The sequence below is a fragment of the Solea senegalensis genome, linkage group LG12 (assembly GCF_019176455.1).
Source record: "Solea senegalensis isolate Sse05_10M linkage group LG12, IFAPA_SoseM_1, whole genome shotgun sequence".
NCBI classification, from domain to species: domain Eukaryota; kingdom Metazoa; phylum Chordata; class Actinopteri; order Pleuronectiformes; family Soleidae; genus Solea; species Solea senegalensis.
The window spans coordinates 7,454,279-7,475,808 of record NC_058032.1 but is presented as its reverse complement, the minus strand read 5'-3'; the positions used below and the strand labels follow the sequence as shown (position 1 = coordinate 7,475,808).

General features: G+C 40.7%; 2 protein-coding genes across 2 annotated transcripts; one reads left to right on the top strand and one right to left on the bottom strand.

The window, feature by feature from the left end:
- Window positions 1–1,598: 1,598 nt before the first annotated feature.
- On the top strand, window positions 1,599–13,984 carry ehd1a (EH-domain containing 1a). The gene is made up of 6 exons (XM_044040454.1): window positions 1,599–2,367; window positions 6,149–6,246; window positions 10,323–10,564; window positions 11,147–11,317; window positions 12,433–12,597; window positions 12,854–13,984. The coding sequence occupies exons 1-6, from the start codon at window positions 1,979–1,981 to the stop codon at window positions 13,385–13,387; spliced, it is 1,599 nt and encodes a 532-aa protein (XP_043896389.1). The 5' UTR covers window positions 1,599–1,978; the 3' UTR covers window positions 13,388–13,984.
- Window positions 13,985–16,429: 2,445 nt separating this feature from the next.
- Window positions 16,430–17,912, bottom strand: map1lc3cl (microtubule-associated protein 1 light chain 3 gamma, like). The gene is made up of 4 exons (XM_044040582.1): window positions 17,715–17,912; window positions 17,541–17,596; window positions 17,311–17,417; window positions 16,430–17,150 (listed from the first exon to the last, which is right to left on the bottom strand). Exons 1-4 carry the CDS (start codon window positions 17,770–17,772, stop codon window positions 16,961–16,963), a joined length of 411 nt encoding a protein of 136 aa, XP_043896517.1. The 5' UTR covers window positions 17,773–17,912; the 3' UTR covers window positions 16,430–16,960.
- Window positions 17,913–21,530: the final 3,618 nt, after the last annotated feature.

Genomic DNA, 21,530 nt, shown 5'->3' with positions numbered 1-21,530 from the left:
GTCTGGAGGGACACCGTTTCTCATCAAAATGCTGCTGGGACTCTACTGTACTTACAGTGTCTGTTAAAATGTCACAATCGTTCCCTTGGTTATTTTTTCCATTTACTTTCACTTTCAATAGTATTTCCGTGCATGTTGCTCTTTGTAATGAAATAACCCTAATCCTGTCAGTCATATAGTGTAACACTTTCATTTTCTGTTTTCTTTTTGAACTGTAAATTAACCAAAACAACAGGTGACAATAAAGACAATGTTTCCCTCAATGAATGTTGAAGTGTGATGCACCTAAACAGAAAATATGAATAATGTGAAAAATATACCAGACTGACAAATACACTGCATCTTTGGCAAGATAAAACAAATAACATCCACAACCACATGTGGGAATTAAAGCAACATTTTTGATAATGGTAGACAAAAAAAGGTAAAATTAAAGTAATATAGAGTAATATAGGTCATAACAAATAAACAAATAGAAATGATTATAGGACTTGTTTCTTAGTTTAGTTGCTTTGCAAATTGTTACTTTTATGTGGATGCATTTGAACAATTTAAGGCTAATTAATAAGGCACTTTTTTGTACCCACAAAAAGTAGATATAAAGTGAACAGAGCTTGAAAACTAGTAGTTAAACTGACATCCTTTTTTAAGGCTATCAGTTTCCTAGGTAGTAAAATTAACTTATCACATTTAAGAGTATTTAAGAGTATAAATGATTAGTCCTGATCCAATGTTAAATTGCTATTCTCTTTTGTGTTTATAAAATAGATAATTTTAGGGCTTTATATTTATACAGTATGTACATATAACATCTACACAACATCTAAACAGATGACTGGTCTTAAAATGATGGCTTTTCAGTGTATTTCAAATAAATAAAATACAGTGTGTGTGGTCCAGTGTGTAAGGGTTGATGACATCTAATTTAAATGGTTGTCTTCCAGTTTTGAAGCCTCAAGAGTTGACTGTTGCTATGACAGTTTTTTGCACCAGCAACCAGGCACCAAATACCAGCTGTCACTTACACTGGTGTGTTGCATTAACCTAATATTTTCCTCTAGAAGGTTAACATAATTTACAAAACTGACATCATGTGTATTGAGGAAGACATGAAACTTGCAATTTAGACAATTAAATCCTCAGGAAAGTGAGAAGTTGACCCACTGTCCCATAAACTTACATTTACAAAGTTTGCAACTAACAGTCGCCCCCTGGTGGTTAATTACTACTTCCATTTTACTTTTTGGGCTTCACTTTTCAAACCAAAAGACTTTACATGCGGTTTATGTTGGAAACAAGCAGAGCAATCTTCCACTCACCCCTTTCTTTACCAAGCATGCAGCCTTCATCTGAAAGAATATCGTTCTATGTTATGTGTAGTAAGTGGTTCAAAATACAAAACTCATGCTTTCTAGTTTATCTGTTATAGCAACAGGTAGAAACATGGTAGAGTATGATGGTAGTTTCTGTAAAGCAAGTATGTCTTAGGTGCATATAAAAGGCTTATTCCAATTTTACGCACTGGATCTTTGAAGGTTAAACTTTGAGGCTTTTATTGTGAAATATGGCCCACTTCCGGTGTGCGCGTGCCTGTCAGCATTCTTCTGTTGAGTGCTTCCACTGACAGTCGGCCGGTTAGCCAACCGTCAGCTGAAGTTATTACGTTACTTCTGCGTCACTGGTTTAGCGTCAGGTTATATATCGAGCTAGATTTTTGTGCCGGGGTGTGGCCGCCTGTGTCCGGTGAGCCAACGTCAGCTGCAGAGGGAGTCCTCGCCGAATGACTGAGTGTGTGGCTACTAGCTAGCAAAGAGGAGGGGTGGGGACAAAAAACTTCCAAGACCTCGCCCAGCCGTTGCTTCATTCCAGCAGGCAGCCACTCTCTTTTCGGTGTGAAGGATCCACACACACCACTAAACCCGATAATTAATCGAGGGGAGACTGACACGGCGGTCTCAACTTAGTAGAAACAGTAACCATGTTCAGAAAAAACTTGAAGAAGGACCCCGAGCTGTTTCAGAACGTGTCAGAGGGGCTGCGACGGCTCTATCGGACCAAGCTATTCCCCCTGGAGGACACGTATCGATTCCACGACTTCCACTCCCCTGCGCTCGAGGATGCCGACTTCGACAACAAGCCTATGGTCCTCCTCGTGGGTCAGTACTCCACCGGGAAGACGACCTTCATCCGGCACCTTATGGAGCAGGACTTCCCCGGAATGCGAATTGGCCCGGAGCCGACCACAGACTCTTTCATCGCGGTAATGCATGGTGATCAGGATGGGGTGATACCGGGTAATGCTCTGGTTGTCGACCCCAAGAAGCCCTTCCGCAAACTCAACGCCTTTGGCAACGCGTTCCTTAACAGGTAAAGCTACTGCCAAGCGCCTAGATCACTTAACACACACTAGGATTCTAGAAATTGGTTTGTAGGAACCTCGAGGTTATTTATTAGTACGTGAATGAAAAGGAAATGCCAATGTCTTGCTTCGCTCTGTGTTTACTCACGTGTCATAATAGCAGCCCAGCTGTGGCTTAAATGCCCCCTTACAAGTCCTTACATGTACCTTGTATTTTCAAGATAGTATTCACTGTACCCTGTTGCCTTATCTTCCCTGCAAATGTTTTCCCTGTTTGATCGTATACAGAATACAGGTGTTGACCGTTGAGTGTCAACAATAAGGTGTCTCTGTATATGCATAAGGAAAAGACTGGAAGGTGTTTGCCAGGACCTTTAACACAAGTCACTTTCGCTTCTGACAGTTAACATGCCCTTCAGCATGCTCTTCTTACCCCATAAACCACCTGCCACAGATGACATATATGGTTTTATGCTGAAGTTTCAGCATCTAGGACACAAAGTTGTGGTTGATGTTGCTAGGCAGTAAGTGGACTTTGCCCTGTCTTCCTGACTTTTGTACCATATGTTAGGCGTTACCACATCAGTGGTAATCAGCCTTTAATTCACTTAGTACCTGTGAATGAGTCTTACAACATTTTATCTTGAGGAGTTCAAGGATTTGGAATGTATCTTCTTGTAGTATGTGTTACACTGAGTCAGCAGGTGCGTCATGAAAGTGAGACTATAATTCTAAAATATTTAGTTCATTGGGGTTTGACCCACTTGTCCAGTGAGTTAACAGGATAAAATGTTTTGTGAATTACTCAGTATGACAAGTATCTTATTCACTCTGATGACAAAGTCCATTTGCCATTATCCATTGAAATCCTTTCTCTCAATTGCGCATAGTGTTTGCCTTATCTCACATTAGTGCAAACTTTGGCCAAACAAATGAAGTAATACATTCCAGATAACAGTTTAATAATGAGTGTGTGTATGTGTGTGCGTGTGTTCGGGCATGTTAGACACAAGCCACAATTCACTGCTCTGGAGTGTATTAGGGACTTGAAGGGAAAACAGATAAGATTGTGTATAAACAAAAGCTATTGTCCATCATAACCTCACTCGTCTGGTGAACACAAGCATATGATCATGTAATGCATGGGACTTGCAGTGCCCTTTGATTTTAGTCTATATCTCTGTCTCAGAGGCATATTCAGGCTTGAGTGGCCCTACACTGACTCTTGGAAAGCTCACATGATTGTATGTAACAGGATATATGTTTATGATGATCGGAGGCATAGGATCAGCTTGAAAAAGCCCTGTGTCAGTGGGTAGTTAATCAGTTGTAATGGCATGTATGTATCATGGAGCGGGCCGACAGTTTATTGATGTTTTGTCATGTATCAAGTCCAGGCCGACATTTGGAATTGGGAGCTTGTTGCCTAGATCAGGCCAGTTTTCCACTCACAAGGCCAAAAGTATTTGGATTGATTTAAGTTTTCAAGTTTTTCCCTCATACATGCGAAAGGGGACAAAAAGATGGTCCGGTTGAGTACTGACTACTTTGAGTTGGAGGAAAGGGGATTGTGTAGCTTCACTGTGCATGTCTTAAATCATAGTCATTGAACTTGCAGATTAGCCCTTAACTACCAGACTCAGATAGGACTTACTGACTTACCCTCACTGCAACCAGTCATTTATGATGATAGTAAACAGAAATCAGTCAGGGGATTCTCACACTGACAATTTGCTCTTTGACAAACCTAAAATGTTCACTACACTGGCTAATAGCTATACTGTCAGTTATTTGTATTTTCTGGTTTTTAGGGTTGACTCCCCCTCTTTGTACATTGATTTTGGTACCAAATGTTTCCGTACAAGTAACTTGATACTCCCCTTCCACCTAAACCTGCACATTCTTAAGCTCTTGTTCCCTTTTAGTTAAAATGTCACTGAACTGAAGGCAGAGGCCCTCAGTGGGCTTGTACTCTCTGTAAGCCATTAGCAGAAACACCAGAGTCAGCAAAGTTAAAGTTCCGCACCCCAGCCCATGCTGCCCTACTCCGTCCTGTCCCACTCATGGCCTGTTATTCCAGGACACTGACTATGCATTTTGCTTAGAATGGGACTGACCTATGCATGGCTTTGCAGGGCACACAACAAACAAATATACTCAAAGGCATGTGTTGATGTCCATATCGTACACAAGTTACTCACAAATACTAATAAAAACAAAAATTTAGAGGAAGCAGATGTGGACAACTGACATTAGTATAACCTCTCTGTGGCCATCCATATCCAAGTGTTAGTGACAGCCACCCTGTTTCTTCTTATCTGTAGGAAGCAGAGGTTACTATGTGGGGGAAGGTCTACATTAGAAAGTGGGGCAGAAGAGGAAGACCTTCTGTTAAATGCTAGAACAAGATTCCAGTACTACTGTACAGGTCTCGGAATTTAAAAATCAAACCAGGTTCATAGCCTCACGCAGAGGGTCGGTTTCTCCTGTTCAAAGACATAATCACACAGACAAGCTCTTGGGGCTCTTGTGCCTGGTAGTGTCCTGCTCTGATTCTAAGAATTCCAGCTCAAGTTCACTGGAGCACCCCCGTGTGGAAAATGTTGAGATGGATAGTTGGAAAACCTGAGACAAAACTCCTACTGGATATCACAACCATCAACTATGAAAGGGAAACGCTGCATGTTTGTTATCTTTGGCCGTCACTATTACACTATTATTGTAATATAATATCATCCATAGGATCTCCATGCAAGAAATGGTGATCTCAAATGTTCATTGTCCTCAGAATTTTCCCTTTTCCCCTCTGCGTGCAGGATAAGACCTCTGTTAAAGGTCTGAGATGTGTCTTGCCCTAGTGTGGTTGTAAGAGGAATGTAAAAGCATGATTTTCCCAGTCTTATGACCTTGTGCCTCTGAGCTCATGTTATGAGTATTGGTTCAGATTGACTCAAAGGCAGCAGAGCAAGAAGTAGTACTCTCAGCCTTAGGCTGCGGCCTCTAAACAATTCTCTTCTTTGTCCAGAGTGGGATACTGTGGGTTTATGCAAAACCACTCATTGTTTCTTTTTCTGCCTTATAGTGTGTTTAATCTGTCTGTGTTTGTGTGCATAGCTGTGTCTTGGCTTCATTTCTGTTACAGAGTGCAACTCCTCTTTAAAGTTTAAAAAAACCCAGTGTGAGACTTTTGTGAATTATTTTGTGTTGGTAATGACCAAGGCCTACAATTTAGAAACTGCAAAGTATTGTTCCAGTGTTTCCTAAACATTCTTATGTCAATGGTGGCCTTATGGTGTTAATTCTCCTCTGCTGTTAAACAAAAATGACTTTGTCATTCATTCAAACTTCTTTGTTATATAGAGCAAATGAACCAGAAAATCTAATTTAAGAAGCTGAACAAATCAGAAAACTTGTTTTAATGATGAAAACAGCACCAATTAATCAATGATCAAAATAGTGGCCGTTTAAATCTAAATGAATAATCAATCACATTACAATATGTAATAACAAGTAGTTAAATTCATGTTTGCTAAAAGTTGAAAAAGGTTTTCCCACATATTAAGGACTTTGTCTAGACCAAGATCATGTCATCAGTTAATTTTATTTGTCCAATCAAAGTCCAAGGGATTCAACTTAACATTTAAGAATAAACAATTGGTGATCACATTTATTAAATATCACATATGGCAAGCTTATTATATTGTTATTGGTATAAATACTCTCAACCAACTGGTTTTTCCAGCCTCTCTCTCAAGATCTCACTCTCGTCCCCTGTTTTTTTCTTGACAGGTTCATGTGTGCTCAAATGCCAAACCCCGTCCTGGAGAGCATCAGTATCATTGATACTCCTGGAATCCTGTCTGGGGAGAAACAAAGGATAAGCAGAGGTTTGCTTCATACACATGCACACACCTTTTACCCACTTTGTCACATGCTAACTTTCTATTAATACTGCTGCATCACTATAGCCATGTCCTCTCATCTCAGAAACTGTGAAATACTGTCATCAGACACACACCCATAAAATAGACTCACAGGAAGTTGCAGGTTCTTATGCATAAAGGAAACATGCTTTAACAAACTGCATGCTCTCACTTTTCTCTCTATGGTAATATGGTGTGTTTGGAATGTGCTCTACTAGTCAACACCAGTCTCACTTATGTCATATTTACCTGTGAAGGCCCTCAGGTCAAAGCCCAACCAAACAGGTCCTCTAAATTAATGGAGGTCTCCACAACTTGACAGTTGCAAAGAGAGTGCAAAGGCAATATGATGTTCATTTCCCGTACCTGTGGTTTTCTAGGTTTCCACCCCTTTCACTTCCTTCCCTCTTTTTTGTTTATCCTTTTTGCTGCTTTCTGATTAGCCTGCTGCTAGGTTTGTATGTCAACAAGGTCAAAAGAACACCAGTACTTAAACTTATGTTGTGTGCCAGAGGTGTGTACTCTCTGTCATATGCTCTATCATTTATCACCCATCACTTCCAACTCATTTCCTTGTGCTCTGTGGAAATATATCAAATCATATTTTTATCTGTTTCTTCATGTGCTCCAACAATGCTGTGACCTGTAGGGTCATCTCAGAATTGCCACATACACAGTTTTCCTTTTAACTTTTGATGATCTTACAGAACATGAGCAGAAGATAACGGTGCGTCTCAACATAGCTTCTGCTTTTTCCACTTGATTTCAGTCATTTTTAGAGGAAGCGCTGATACAAGCAGTTGCATTTTTTTGTACTTCCGGGAACGGAAATGGAGTAAAACATAGTTTCCCACCACCACACCATCACTACTGCCAATAATTCACAGAAGGCTGACACACGCATTCAATCTTTAGTGTGATTTCCCACAAGGAAGCAGGTATTCAATGACATTGACCTTCTTGATAATTGATTATTCATTTAAAGGTATTTCTAAAGCAGATGTCTTTGGTCATGTGCTTCTTTTCTTGTATTTATGCTATTATCAATCTAGTTTGGAACTGTCATAAGTAGAAAAGCGGTTATATTATTACATGTATTCACATATTTTGGTTTTCTATTCTTTACCATTTTCTAGATCAAATTATTTTAATTAAGAAATAATGTCTGATGAGTTTGATTCATTTAAAAGGACATTAAATTAGTGCCATCTGGTGAGAAACCAAAAGGAAGTTTGTTTGTGAGAATGGAAAAAAAAAGTTCAGGTGACCTCTTTTAGAGACGGAAGGGTCAGATGAAATCTGATGCTTCATAACGTAGACATATACAGACATAGATGTAGACGGCGTTCCTACCGACAATTTATTCCTTTTCTCTTGGTTACACACTCTCTCACACATTACCCTCTGGTCTGTTGCTGTATAAACACGGATACAAGACTGTACTCCACACATATACTGTACTCACTGTGTCATATATAAACAAGAATGAATGGGTAGTGCTGCTGCAGCTGAGGTGTGACGGGTATGTGTGTGCATGTGAGCAAGAAGCTACGCTGGTATCTCCAACACTTTTCCCTCAGTGCTGTAATCTCCAAACGAGACAGTCATGTGACTTGTTCAATGTCATAGACCAGTGGTCACCAACGTGGTGCCCTCGGGCACCTGGTAGCCCGCGAGCAGCCAACGAGGTGCCCGTGGGCACATTTCACTTCACCTCACTTGCATGTATCCATATGATCACTGAGTAAAATGTCCTTGATATTGTTTATACAAACTGTGATAATCATTAGGAGTAAGCACTGGAATGCAATTGATTGCATAATATTCATCATTTAAATGGTAAATTGCACAAAATAATAAAAATGAATATGGTAGCCTTCCATATTATTCTCTACCCTTCAGGTAGCTCTCGGTCTCAAAGAGGTTGGTGACCCCTGTCATAGACAAACATTTGTGTCATTTTTGCCAAGAGCTGGGAACAGAAAAGCAGTGGTCAGGGACAGCACATGGATGAGCATTTCCCATAGTTTTAAAATGGATTTGACATAAAAAAAGAAACTAACATTAATAGTACTGTTCCACTGATCAACTGAGACCACTGGCAGACATAGTTTTTACTGACACCGAGCACTTTTATTGCATAACCTTGTGATTATGGATTTGGTTTTCATGAGGTCAGCAATTACTTTAGAGAAGTGGCCAGGGTCTTTACATGTTATGCCTTTTAGAAAATAAAGCATAAAAAAAGAAGCCAAGTTGAAACTCTGTGGTATTTGTTTAAAGGGCTAGACAAATAGCCAGACAAATTATGTGAAGTTAAAACTTCCATCTTTTTGTACTCAATATGACATCACATATTTAGTACAGCTTTGTTTATCTTCACTTACTGGAAACAAGGCAAAGCGGCCAGACCAAATTTGTATTCATGTCACAAAATCAACTAGAAGTTGCTCTGAGAACAGGAATCTCCACCAAAACTAAAATATGGATCATTATAGTTATTAATAAGTTTGACCTGTTTGTTGATATTTGATCTATCTATACTCTATACATTTGTGCAATATTTCTTGAGTTCACAAAACGTGTGTTCTGTCATTTTTTTAGTACAAAAGTCACACAGCACGCTGACAGGTGGCACCAAATTGTAACCTCTTTGATAGAGGGAACTAAAAAGCACATTTAAAGCTCACTCATTAACACGTGTAAAAATATCCTCTTGTGGTTAAGGGGGTGTTATTGCTGAGCGTTTTTCCGCACCAAAACTATTTGCTTAATTAAGAAAAGCCCTTTGTGGATATTTTGATGGTAAACAATGCCACACTTGTGTTATTAAATTTCAGTTGTTAGGACTTTGAATTGTGGAAAAGCTTCAGCATGTCATAGCCACCTATATATTTCTGTATTGCACAATGTCTATATGTGCCAGAGCTCTGTAGTTAGAGACAGTTGTTAATGCTATTTGCTTTAAGTAAGTCTAAGCTGAGCAGCTGTCTTTGAGTCTGATTCTTTGGCCCATGAGATTAAAAATAGATTTAAGAGAGAATGCAGCAATCTCCATGTAAACTTCACGGGCACAGCTACAACTTCTGTACACACCATCTCTTATTACATTTTACTCTTACTTTCCCTTTTACTCAGCCTCGACTTTCTCTTGCCCTCACCATTTCTCTTTCCTTCTGTCTCCCTCTTCATCTATTCATCTAATTTTATCTCTCTTTCTATTGACTGTATCTCTGTTCAGACACAGACAAAAATGGCCATTTTGCAATGCATATGCAGCATGTCGGCTGTGATTGTTGTGCAGCAGCTGAGATGAGCTTTTAGGGTAACTGCATTCTTCTGTGATCAGATGACACACAGACTCTAATCAAAACCATGATTCTGTTCTTCCTCGCTGCCTGTACAGCTCCTCAAAGACAAATGGCAGCTCAGGAAAAAGTCCCACTTTAAGAAATTTGAGAAACTCAGTTTGAGTGGGCAGAACGTTGTGTTCCTAATACCAGTCAGGCTCATCACCTTTTAGCGTAAATATCATTGCCAGTGACACTTATTTTCCATCTGTCTCAAATGCTGGTTGTCTTTAACTTGAATGCCTGGTCAGCTTCTTAATGAACACTGTCCTTGATAGATGTCATTTCATTCCTGAGGCAAACAGATGCCACAGTTCTACAATTCAGTACTGTCCAAAGGAATTAAGTTTCAAAAGGTCTTTACCTCCACATGCCTCCCTCCTGCTAAATGTATGACGATAACAAATGAACATAGCGACTATTTTGAGTTTTTAATCACTGGAGAACAGGGGACATTAGAATAATGTCATTCTGTTCCGTCTGCCACGCTGTATTATTCCTGCTCCCTTCAGGTATAGAAATAAGAGATATTTTTAAGAAATGAGAAAGAAGCTTTCCACTGCTGCTACCTCAGTGTTGGGAACAGCCTAAAGCTATTAAAAACCATGGGGAATATTTTTCAATCGGCTGTAAGCGCAGAAACCTGATATCAGATCAGAATTCATTTCATTTTGACTTGTCTCTTTCCAGGTTATGACTTTGCTGCGGTGCTCGAGTGGTTTGCAGAGCGCGTGGATCGCATCATCCTCCTGTTCGATGCCCACAAGCTGGACATATCTGACGAGTTCTCTGAGGTGATCCGCGCCCTTAAGAACCACGAGGACAAAATGCGTGTAGTACTGAACAAGGCAGACCAGATCAGCACTCAGCAGCTGATGAGGGTCTATGGAGCACTGATGTGGTCTCTGGGCAAAATCATCAACACACCTGAGGTAAAAAAAAAAAAATTTCTCTTTCACACTTGTGCTTTTGTGTAATGCATATATTAACTTAAATTGATCTGCACAGATGAAATTATTTTGTTCCCAAAGACGAGAGTTAAGGAATCCCAACACATCTCGCATAATCACAGCCAATGTACTTGTTACATTCTTCTGAATGTAACGAAAGTGAAACACAGCTTCAGTACTATCTGTCTCAAATCCAGTGTCCATTTTCTGTGATTTCATGTGACTTTTCTTGTCTCGTGATTTTTCCCCTGACTCTTGTTAATGTTTGATTCAGGGCCATACCCATAAACCAGTCCCAAAGAAACCTTTGGATCAGAGACAATTATTCATTGACGTTGAGGGTGCATTGTCTTTTGTCTTTCTGCATGAGGAAAACACAATATTCATGTTTTATTGTTTTGTTTAATGTTCCGCTTTCATCCTCACAGCACTGTTTTTTTTGTTTGCATTTTCACATATTTTACCCAGATTTGTATGTAACTTGTGCAAGAATTACCTCTCTTAAGTATAACCAGAAGGACAATGAAGATTAATGGAGATTAACTTGCTCAAACTTGTTTCCAGGTTGTGCGGGTGTACATTGGCTCATTTTGGGCACAGCCACTGTTGGTCCCAGACAACAGGAAGTTGTTTGAGGCAGAGGAGCAAGACCTGTTCTTGGATATCCAGTCATTGCCACGTAACGCAGCACTACGTAAACTCAATGACCTCATCAAACGTGCACGCCTCGCCAAGGTCAGCATTAATGAGTCTCAGGCATGCATGTTTGTGTGGTTCTGTGAGGCACACCATTGCTCTGAGCTAAAGGGTAACATCAACAGGCTAACATGCTCAGAATTAAACAAGTTTGACATATTCACCACATTTCTGAAATACACCTGGTGTTAACATCTGTCTTGAGTGATACTATATGATAACCCATAGCTCTAAGTTCAGGTGTGTGAGAACACACACAAGTGTGTCCACAGTGTGACTTGAGAACTGACCCAGTTACACCATATCTGGATTTGGTCGTGGAATTCATGGGGCCTCTTTCTTTTACATGTGTGAACGCAAATGCATCTTCAGGGACCATAAAAAAAGACCTCCTATTCAGCTGCTTCAGTTTAACAAAGAACTCAACTGGAAAAGAGCAGGAATGATGCACATTTGTATAGGGATAAAAAAAAATGATTTGATGAAAATATCTAATTGTAATTTTTCTGGCAGATATTGCAGTTTCATTGTGTAATAGATTTAAAATGTGATGGACCATTAACATCTCTGTATTCTATTTCAAGTGTGAGAACCTAAAGATATGGACTTGTGTATGGTTTCCAACATGTTTGGGTTACATTTTTTAATTTGAATACAGTACAGAGTACAGAACAGTCAAAACTAAAGTAGAAGCATAAAGTATTGTAGCCTTTGCAATTTGTCTCAAATTGTGATTTTTATTCAAAACAATTAACTGTTCAGCCCTACTTGTGCATTTGCATATATAGCAGTGATGTGATAGTCAACCACAATTAGTTGCAGGAGAAACATCCATATACAGTATATATAGACATATTTTAATGCCAGGTCTAAACTCATGTAATAGTGCTCTGTTTGTCAGACAGGAGGACCTCATAAGAGGAAAAGAAGTAACTAACCTCTGGCAGAAGTGAGAACCAAACCTTTTGATGATCAAAGCAGTTGGATAAACCAGTAACACTTACAAAAAGAGAAGAGGCATTATTTTCTGTTTCTGTTAGTCTATATGTATACCAAGTAACTCCCCTGTCTCAAGAAATTGCCTCAAGACAATTAATCTGCTGTGAGTATTGCGTCTGAAGTTAAAAATGTCTTCTGCCTTCTCTTGTTTATAGGTGCAGGCCTATATTATCAGCTCTCTGAAAAAGGAGATGCCCAGTATGTTTGGGAAGGACTCTAAGAAGAAGGAGTTGATCGCAAACCTGGGAGAGATTTACCTTAAGATCGAGAAGGAGCACCAGATCTCACCCGGGGACTTCCCCAAGCTGAGCAAGATGCAGGTGAGATGAGGATAGATCCAGATAATGGAGTGCTTAGTTCAGAGTTGAATGACCTTCCAACTTTTACTCTCTTCACATCTTTTCCCTTCTTTCCTGTCCTTGCCCTCCAGGACGGGCCAGGAAGGTTTTTTGTTTTCCCTGGTTTGTCAGGAAATCCTGCTTCTTCTATGCTACTCCCATTGGTAGCCATTGAAGACTGATCTATTTCCATCACTGATTCCTGTTTTTTCTCAACCCCCCACCCCCGATCTTTCAGGAGCTTCTGAATGCCCAAGATTTCTCCAAGTTTGCTGTGTTGAAGCCCAAGCTGCTGGAGGCAGTGGAGGACATGCTCGCCAATGACATCGCCCGTCTCATGGCCCTGGTGCGCCAGGAAGAGGCTGCCATGCCCAGCCAGTCTGTCAAGGGCGGAGCCTTTGAAGGAACCATGACTGGTCCCTTTGGTCATGGCTATGGAGAAGGTGCAGGTGAAGGCATCGATGAGCTGGAGTGGGTAGTGGGTCGCGACAAGCCTACGTATGATGAGATTTTCTACACCCTCTCTCCGATCGATAACAAAGTGAGTGGTGCTGCTGCCAAGAAGGAGATGCTGAAATCTAAGCTGCCAAACTCTGTGCTAGGAAAGATCTGGAAGCTGGCAGATGTGGATAAAGACGGCCTCCTTGATGACGAGGAGTTTGCCCTTGCCAACCACCTCATCAAGGTCAAGCTGGAGGGTCACGAGCTGCCACCCACACTACCTAATCACCTAGTGCCTCCGTCAAAACGTGGGTTAGTTGAGCAGGATTAGAGAAGGGAGTAGCAGCCTAGTGCTGTCAAGCACTTTGCATCATATTTTGGACTCTCTAGGCAAAATGTCCAACCACAAGCATGAACAGCAACATCCTCCATCAAGCTGTGAGTCTTTAGGCTTTCCAACACACCATGAGTAGGTATCGCTGTGATCTTTTTCACCAGAGACAGACTGGAGGGTTTGTTTGGGGGGCGGGGGGGTTAGGCCCATCTTTATGCATTAGGGAACAACATTCAGGTATCTATTAGAAATAATCATGGGTGCAGTGGGGTTTGATGTACCACCTGATAAAAGGACAATATTGTATTTTGAACTGAAGGGCAGCAGGCGGTTGCATGATGGGGCTGAACATGGATTTGTGCATCCTGTGTAAAAGATGTCTTTATAAGCATAGTGCAGTCCTTATTACATGTTGATCCAAAGAAATATAGTTTTTTTTGTCCATTTGGAGAGAGAAAGAGGAATTAAATCAAAACAACTGTTAGGATTATTTTATCTATATTTTTGTATTTCCTGACTGTTAAATTTGACTCTTTCCAAATGCTCCCCTTTTTATTATTTTGCCAGATAAATAAAAAGGAGTACAGTACAATACGGCTCATGCTTTTGTGGATTTTTATGGATTCTTCATTATGCTATAATGTTTTGATATGATCAGATGTTTGGCTGACGGGAGGAAGCTGTTCACAGCTACTATAGCAATGACGTGGTGAAGAAATCATAATTTACTTCCTTTTAATTTGTAGTAGTTTGCCATTCAGGGTCATGCCAAAGGCTGTGTGTCACTCAGAGGTCATTCAGACAGACTTTTATTTTCTAATGCCCCCATTTTTATAGTTTTAATGTGGTCTACTGCCCTCTGTAGGACAGGAAGACAACAACCAGATGCCTCAGGAGGACATGTTATGTAAAGCCATTAATCCATGAAAGTGGCATCAGGCTGCATATTTGGAAAACTGGAAAACAGCACTGTAAACAGTCACTCTTCACATTGCATGGAGCACTTTAGAGGACACGACCCATGGAGACAATGTGGACGACTAAATTCAGTCCAGGCTCAGGGAGAAGAGCACAAATCAAACACAGAAACAGGAAACGCTCACATGTGAGACTCATTTGTGTCTCAACAAAAAGTTTCTTTTTTTTTAGATGATTTATATTCACCTCAAACCTGCAATAGTAGGCCATCACTGAAATAAGAGTGAATGTTTCCACAATTAAAGTACGATATTGGATGAACTCATTTGAGGTAATATATGATGTTTTTTCTACTGTGAGCTGTGGTTTTTTTTTTTTATGAATAGAACGGCCAGGTGAGTGATGGAAGGCAGAGAATTACATTAGCACTCTGCACCGTGCCCCAAACACATTTCAACACATATTTTTGAGTTTGTGTGACCTTCAAATCACAGGTGAGAGAGCACACGTCTGTGAAGAGTCATGTGTTCTGCCGTCAACAGTGACCTGCTCACTGACTTTCTGCTAAATTAAAATAATTTTACCTAAATTTCACACTTGACCTTTTTAAGTTTAAGCAGTTTAACTTTTCATCTGTAATGTTGTTTAGCTTTTGTCCTTAACTTTGAATGTTGTGACAGCTGAACAGTTTTTTGTTTTTTGTCCATAGGTAACCCAAGCCCTTTTACCTCCTCCTATCTACACCCAACATGAGATGTGAGAAGTTAGACCATAGTGAATTCTCATCTGATTCTTTAAAGATCCGGGTGGCTGAAATGTGAGAATACATTTCCCAAAAAAAAAAAACTTAGTTTGGGACCTTTCGAGTGGTAAAGAACCAACCACGTGTATGAAATCAAAGACCCAAGTGTTTTCTAGGTCAGTTGTTTTTTGTTTTCTAACCAAATTGCATTCAACTGCATACTTTATGATTACTGTTTACAGGACAGTGATAATTATCGTTAGTAAAGATGGGTCTACATTTTAATAGAGCTCCTATGAATATGGCTGTCTATTCGGCTTTCATCTTGTCATCTTGGTAAATTTAAATGATCTATTACAGGATTCCATCCATCAAAAAAAATCATCTCTTCAATTAGGGTTTGCTGTTATTTTCGCCATCACATACATATTCTAAGATGACGTGGATATAGGTTTAAAATTATAGTTACCATCTAAATGAATGCAAAATTAAGATTTGGGCGACATTAAATGAAGATTCACCCTCTAGACTCTCAAAAATGAAAAATTTATTTGTAAATCAATAACCAGTGTATACAATCACATACTGATCTTTATCAACTCCAAATAGATCATTTACATGTGGACGAAGTTTGGGTGTTCCTCTTGTTGTGGTGATGATAATGTATTGACACAAAACTGCTGGAATGGCCACAGTGGTGTGAAGTGAAAGGCTGCACGACTGCATGTCATGTGTTTCTGTACACTGTTTGGATAGCCATCCTTCTCCTCCTCCCCATATATATATATATACCTCCTTTACATTGTTTCCTTTTTCCTTCCGTCCTCTGTTAGGACATTGCTATTTTTCCCTCTTCCTTCCTTTTCTTCTGCTGTTTATGGAGAGCAGGTTCTCTCTGTTTTTCATCTTGGGTTTCTTTGTTTTTCATCGGTATTCCCATCACTCCCCTGACTCTTTTCTTTACGCCCGCCCTCTGTTTCTCAGTGTTTTGGGGTCACATTTGTCTAAAAATAAGAGGCCGGCCCTCTGACACAGTGACCCCTGCACAAACCAGGTCAGGCTTATATAACACTATCGTGCAGAGGGAGGGTCTCTTCTCATAGGCTGATGAGGAATGAAGCACCTGTGTGCATAAGTACGAAACACATGAGTGTAAGTGCACGGGGGAAGGACCTCCTCTGCAGCAGGTCCTTATTAGACGAGGCTAAATATGACGAAATCACGTCTGTTTTCACACTTTGAATGTTTTTCTTAACCCACATCTGAAGATCAACATTTGTACAGTAATGTAAACAATAATATCATGAACAGCACCCATATAACGTAACTTAACGTTTTAGCAGATACTCCCAAAATAAGAAAACACCACATAGAGTCGATTAATTAAAAGGACAAGAAGTCATTTATTCATTTTCTTGGAAAACCTGGGGATGGAACACATCACAGCAGCAACGACAGCCTCAAAAGTCCCCGTGATCATCTGTGAGCATCCAGAGCTCAAATTCACATTTTTAAGAGAGGGCGAGGATGATGACGAGGCGATCAGAGAAACGACAGGATGAGGGAAGAGATAAGTGCTAAAAAGGAGTCCCTGACTCCGTTTTTGTAGAGTGGAGAAGGTGGTGATTGGTTTTTAACCTGACGTGGCAGTGCAATTATGTCCAAATTGGTATGTTTGCACCAAAGCTCAAGCAACAGTAAAATGTTCAGAGATAATTTAATTTAGTCAGGATTATTTTTAATCCACATAAGTGTATTTTTGGTTTGTTGTGATGGGACTGTTGTAAATTTGAATTGTGCTCAAAACACCACAAGGTTCAAGAGGTAGTCAGAGATGCAGTTAGCTGGACAAAACGGTCTTGGCTTGGCTCGGTTTGGTGTGGGTTCAGTTCGTTTTATGTGTTTCAGGTTCAGCAGGGCAAACTGGCTGCTGGTTGTGGTGCTCCAAACATCTCCTGTGAAGCATAGGTGATGTAGAGGAAACCGTCTGTGTCTCTGTAGAGGGAATACACCTCTCCCATGCTGGAGGACATGCAGGACATGCTCTTCTCTGCCACCAGAAGGAACAGAGCCTCGGTGGATTCCAAGCTGATTTTACTCCTGACAAGACAAAGGAGACGGTAGTTAATGAAAGACACAACTTGTTTAGGGACAAAGAGGGAGCGTAGAGAAGCTGCGAGAGAACGGGTTGAAAATGCACAGGAGGAATAAGTAGGAAAGAAGCTGATAGAGAAACTGACAGAATCACTGAGTGATTTACCTGAGCAGGCAGAGGAACTGACCTAAGGTCAGCTCGAAGGGAACCAGGAACTTTGTTTTGTCCAACAAAGGGAGAGTCTTTTCCTGGATGTAACGTTCGACAATCACCTGTAGACAAAAACACACCAGGGATTAGCTGACGGTGCAATTATCACACACACCACAAAAAAGGAATAAATAATACCTCACATTCAATGCATCTGTAAAATAACAGAATTTAAAGACACTCACAGGTAACTTGTTGGGGAATTTAGACCGAATGCTGCATACTTCATCTCTTCTTGTTGCTAAGGAGAAATATTTGTGCATATTTGACATGAATAAAGGCTGCGTCCTGATTAATGTGAAGCCAAATGTTTAACAGTAACCAAAGAATCTAGAATCTCGTATGATGCTGTGACTCACCAAGGCATTTCCTCTGCTTGAAGGGCATCATCTCCATGGATTTCTCAAAAGGTGCCATGTTTGTTGTTCTTTGGTTTGTGTGGTTTGTAGAGATTGAGTGGTAATGGAGGCTTATGGAGCTGGTGGCTGGGCTGACAGTGAAGTCCCCTCAGGCTGGAAGTCGGCAAACCCCAGTGAAAGGCTGTGACTGACGGTGTTTTATAGGAGGCAGCGCAGGGAGGAGTCGAAATGTGACACAAGCAAACAACAACAACACACTCCTCATGCTGGTGAGTAGCATGCAGGGATGCAGCTGTGTGTGTATGTGTATGTGTATGTGTATGTGTATGTGCATGCGCGTGCGTGTGTGCTCTCCCTCCTGACTGCAGACTCACACGTACTGGTTATTTCACAGAGCATTCTGTCGTCTACTTGAGACATCAGTGCCGCTGTCACATACACATTCACACACAGCAGAACAAACAAGAAGACACAAGTGTAATGAGGGCAGTGAGCCATTAAGAGCATAAACAGCACATGACAGGACTCCAAAACACAGCTGGTGCCTCTGTCGCGATGGACTCTTTAGTTGCAACTCACATTTTTTGTAAATCTCAGCCTTTAATCCCACTGCTACTACCTTACGATGTCATCACGTCAGCTGTATTTGTATCTCCACACTGTACTTCACTAGGTCACTGGCACTTAAATTTGACTGACTCCATCTTCACTCATTCACTGTATTTTAATCCCATGCACCAAGGCCTAGAGCGCCTAGGTTTCTCAAACTTTTTTTATACCAAGAGTAACACCATTATCACCAACATTAAAATATAGTGGTGTAAGTAGGCAGAGCAAAATCAGCTTTTCACAGGAGGCAGATTTATTCCCAATAAGATAATTTGCTCTCTCATCATCTTCGCCTTCTTCACACATACTTCAGACACTGGTATAGTGAAATTAGAAATGGAATGAGAGATAAGGAGACTCTAATTATTCTATTATTATTACTTTAACAAAATGATGGTTATTTGTTTCATTTTCTACGCGGTCTAAATTTGCACTCTGATCACATACCTTGGTATATACAGTAGAACAGTATTTCTGATTTTTCTCTAGAGGAAGGTACCACAAACTTCCTGCATAGGTCTTCTGCTGCTGTAGCACATTTACTTGTGTTGTGCATTCAGAGACGCTCGACTGCAGACCCTGGTGTTAGCCTACAACCCCAAACTGTGCACTGTGATTTCCTGCACAGGAAGATTCAGTATAAGAGGCCAATATTCTTTTTTTTTTACTTATTACTCAGTTGTGGTGCATGAAAAAATGTATGCCTTAATGTAGTGACCATTTTTCAGTGGGAGGTGTAACACCTCCAAGGCTTTGTGTTCCATTTTTCTTGAGCCTGTCTCTCTAAATGTGTGTGTGTGTGTGTGTGTGTGTGTGTTGGGTTGCTCCCTTAGAGATCAGGTGAGAAGGTCAGTCATCTGGAAGGGACTCAGATTAGAGCTGTAAAAAATGGTTCAGGCACCTGGTAAGGCAGCCAACTAGGTGGAGAGATTATATCTCTTCACTGGTCTGGGTTGGGCTGGTCAGAGTTGGACGATGTGACCAGGGAAAGGAAAGTCTGGGGCCTTCTGCTAGAGCTGCTACTCCCACTGTAATGTATAACAGTAACTACTCTTCCCGGGTGTCTTCAAGATCACTTACAGCTATTCTGCAATTGTTTTGTTTTGTGAGTTGCTTGTGGTTGGAAAGAGAGAGTTTCTTTCTTCACTAGTCATGAGTTACTGTTGTCTTTCTCCCCTGACCTCTGGCACCAACAAGACATTTTTGTCCAGAGAGCTGGATAGTTTCATTTTCCTTTTGAGACTATTCTCCGTAAACCCGAGAGAAAATCCCGTTATAAGTCAGCGAAACACTCAGACCAACCCGTCTGACAACAACCAAGCCCCATTGAAAGTCCCTTAAATCCCCGTTCTTCTTCGTTCTGACACTTGGGTCGTCCTGACATTCATGACGTCACGCCTTCATGCCTAAATGCATGTATGTGCTTTCGTATTGATTACATTTGCTGGTTTGTTGCTGGTTTGTTGTTACACAACTTGCTGGTGATTATAATTAAAGGGGACCCCTTGGTTTTATTTACCTACTGAAGACCTATAGGTTCTCTGTGTTGTTTGTGGCAGTAAACAACACAGGGCAGCCCATGGCCATGTGGAAAAGGAACTTGTCTTGTAACCGGAGGGTTGAGTCCCTACCAAGCCAAAAAAGGGCTTCTGTACCGCTGAGCCAACCCCCATTGATCCCTGGGAGCTGCTCAGCTTCTACTTCTAGGAAGGTTTCTAGTAGAGGACGGGTTAAATGCAGAGATGGAATTTCCCCTGTGGGACTGATAAAGGACTCATTTATTTATTTTTTTAAAACAGTACGGTGTGTGCTCCTTCTACTTGACTACTCAAACTGTTGCCTATGAAAGTGTTTTGCAAGTCAAACCAGCGTCTTCATCTATGGTCAGCTGTCGCTGGATAGTATGTGTTCGAATGTGCTTTTCCCATGGTCACTTTTCATACTTGGCACCAGATAAGAACAGTGCAAACTCCATCTGGTGGAGAAGAACATGTAATTCCTCTGAGACCGTGAGGGGAAGCTGTTTAGTCAGCTGAAAAACAGAGGGTTGAAAGGTTAGAGTTCCAACATTATCGTTGTTTAAAGGCAGATACCAGTGTGTCTATCAGTGTTTCCTCCGTGTCCAGTGAAATAATATAGAAATTCCAGAGTCTCTTTTATTCTATATAGGCTCTATATATAGGCTGCCACTTTATTAGGTACATATAATAAAGCCAGACTTTAATGTTGCTGTTTCAGTTAGGAGTGTAACGTATTTTAATTTAAGATCATCCCAGAGAAAATAGTATGGACTCAGTTATCACTTATACACCCTGGTCAGGCATAGGAGGGAGACTATAGCTGTTCTGTGGGTGAAGATCTCCCTCTGCTGGTTGAAAGTTAAAAGTTACACCAACATATGATGCACCTGTCATCCCATCCTGTCACTTATATAGGGATGGGCAGTATTTCTGATACGTTTATTTACATGTATTTTTTTAAAATACTGTGAAATACTAGTATACAATAGAATTTCATAAGAACACAATACGTGAGGTGCTGCTGCTGATTTGACGTAATGGTGTTTGGTGCCTACTTTAATTTGCCTGGACTTATTAAAGTCACACATGGCAACACAGCGGCTCAGTCACAAGCTTTCAGAGCCACCACTTGAGTTAAATACAGCTGGGAAAGGTTTTCTAATGGGCAGAAAATGTGAATATATTAAGATCTCACTGGCTTGAGCTGGTGCAGATGTAATTGGGTGAGCCTTTCCTTTTGTTAAGTGGTTAAATTATGTTTTTCCTTGTGTCCCTCGTGGCAGCGATATTTCAGTCAGAGTGCATCCTAAGCTGCAGTTCTCAAAGATGGCGACGTGCTCAGCGAAGTCAGTGTTTTCTCTGTGTAAATACTTACATAGATCACACTTGAAAATACCTGAACGACCCCTTAAAAACTGGCTCTGTCGTATCGTAATAAGCCAGCATGCACCCTGACATACACTGAGGCAGCTTAATGGAACTCAGTCATCATTAATTTGATATTACCCCTGTGCTTCTTTCCTTTTGTGAACGGTGAAATTGTCTCTTTGCACAGCAGCCATTTTGACCTTTCAGCAGAAAAAACACAGGTGGCACTGAGCACATAGAGCAGAGGTCTCAAACTCGTGGCCCGCAGGCCACATGCAGCCGGCCACTTAATCAAGTTGTATTTAGTTATTTCTGTTTT

Bases quoted from the DNA above. Each gene is read 5' to 3' on its own strand.
- map1lc3cl (XM_044040582.1), bottom strand. From the start codon at position 17,772: ATGGCACCTTTTGAGAAATCCATGGAGATGATGCCCTTCAAGCAGAGG. The intron at 17,418-17,540 runs GTGAGTGTCTTT...TTTTGTCTACAG, and splicing joins AATTCCCCAACAAGTTACCT to GTGATTGTCGAACGTTACAT. The intron at 17,151-17,310 runs GTAAATCACTCA...TTGTCTTGTCAG, and splicing joins CAGTTCCTCTGCCTGCTCAG to GAGTAAAATCAGCTTGGAAT.
- ehd1a (XM_044040454.1), top strand. From the start codon at position 1,979: ATGTTCAGAAAAAACTTGAAGAAGGACCCCGAGCTGTTTCAGAACGTG. The intron at 2,368-6,148 runs GTAAAGCTACTG...TTTTCTTGACAG, and splicing joins GGCAACGCGTTCCTTAACAG to GTTCATGTGTGCTCAAATGC. The intron at 12,598-12,853 runs GTGAGATGAGGA...CCGATCTTTCAG, and splicing joins CCAAGCTGAGCAAGATGCAG to GAGCTTCTGAATGCCCAAGA.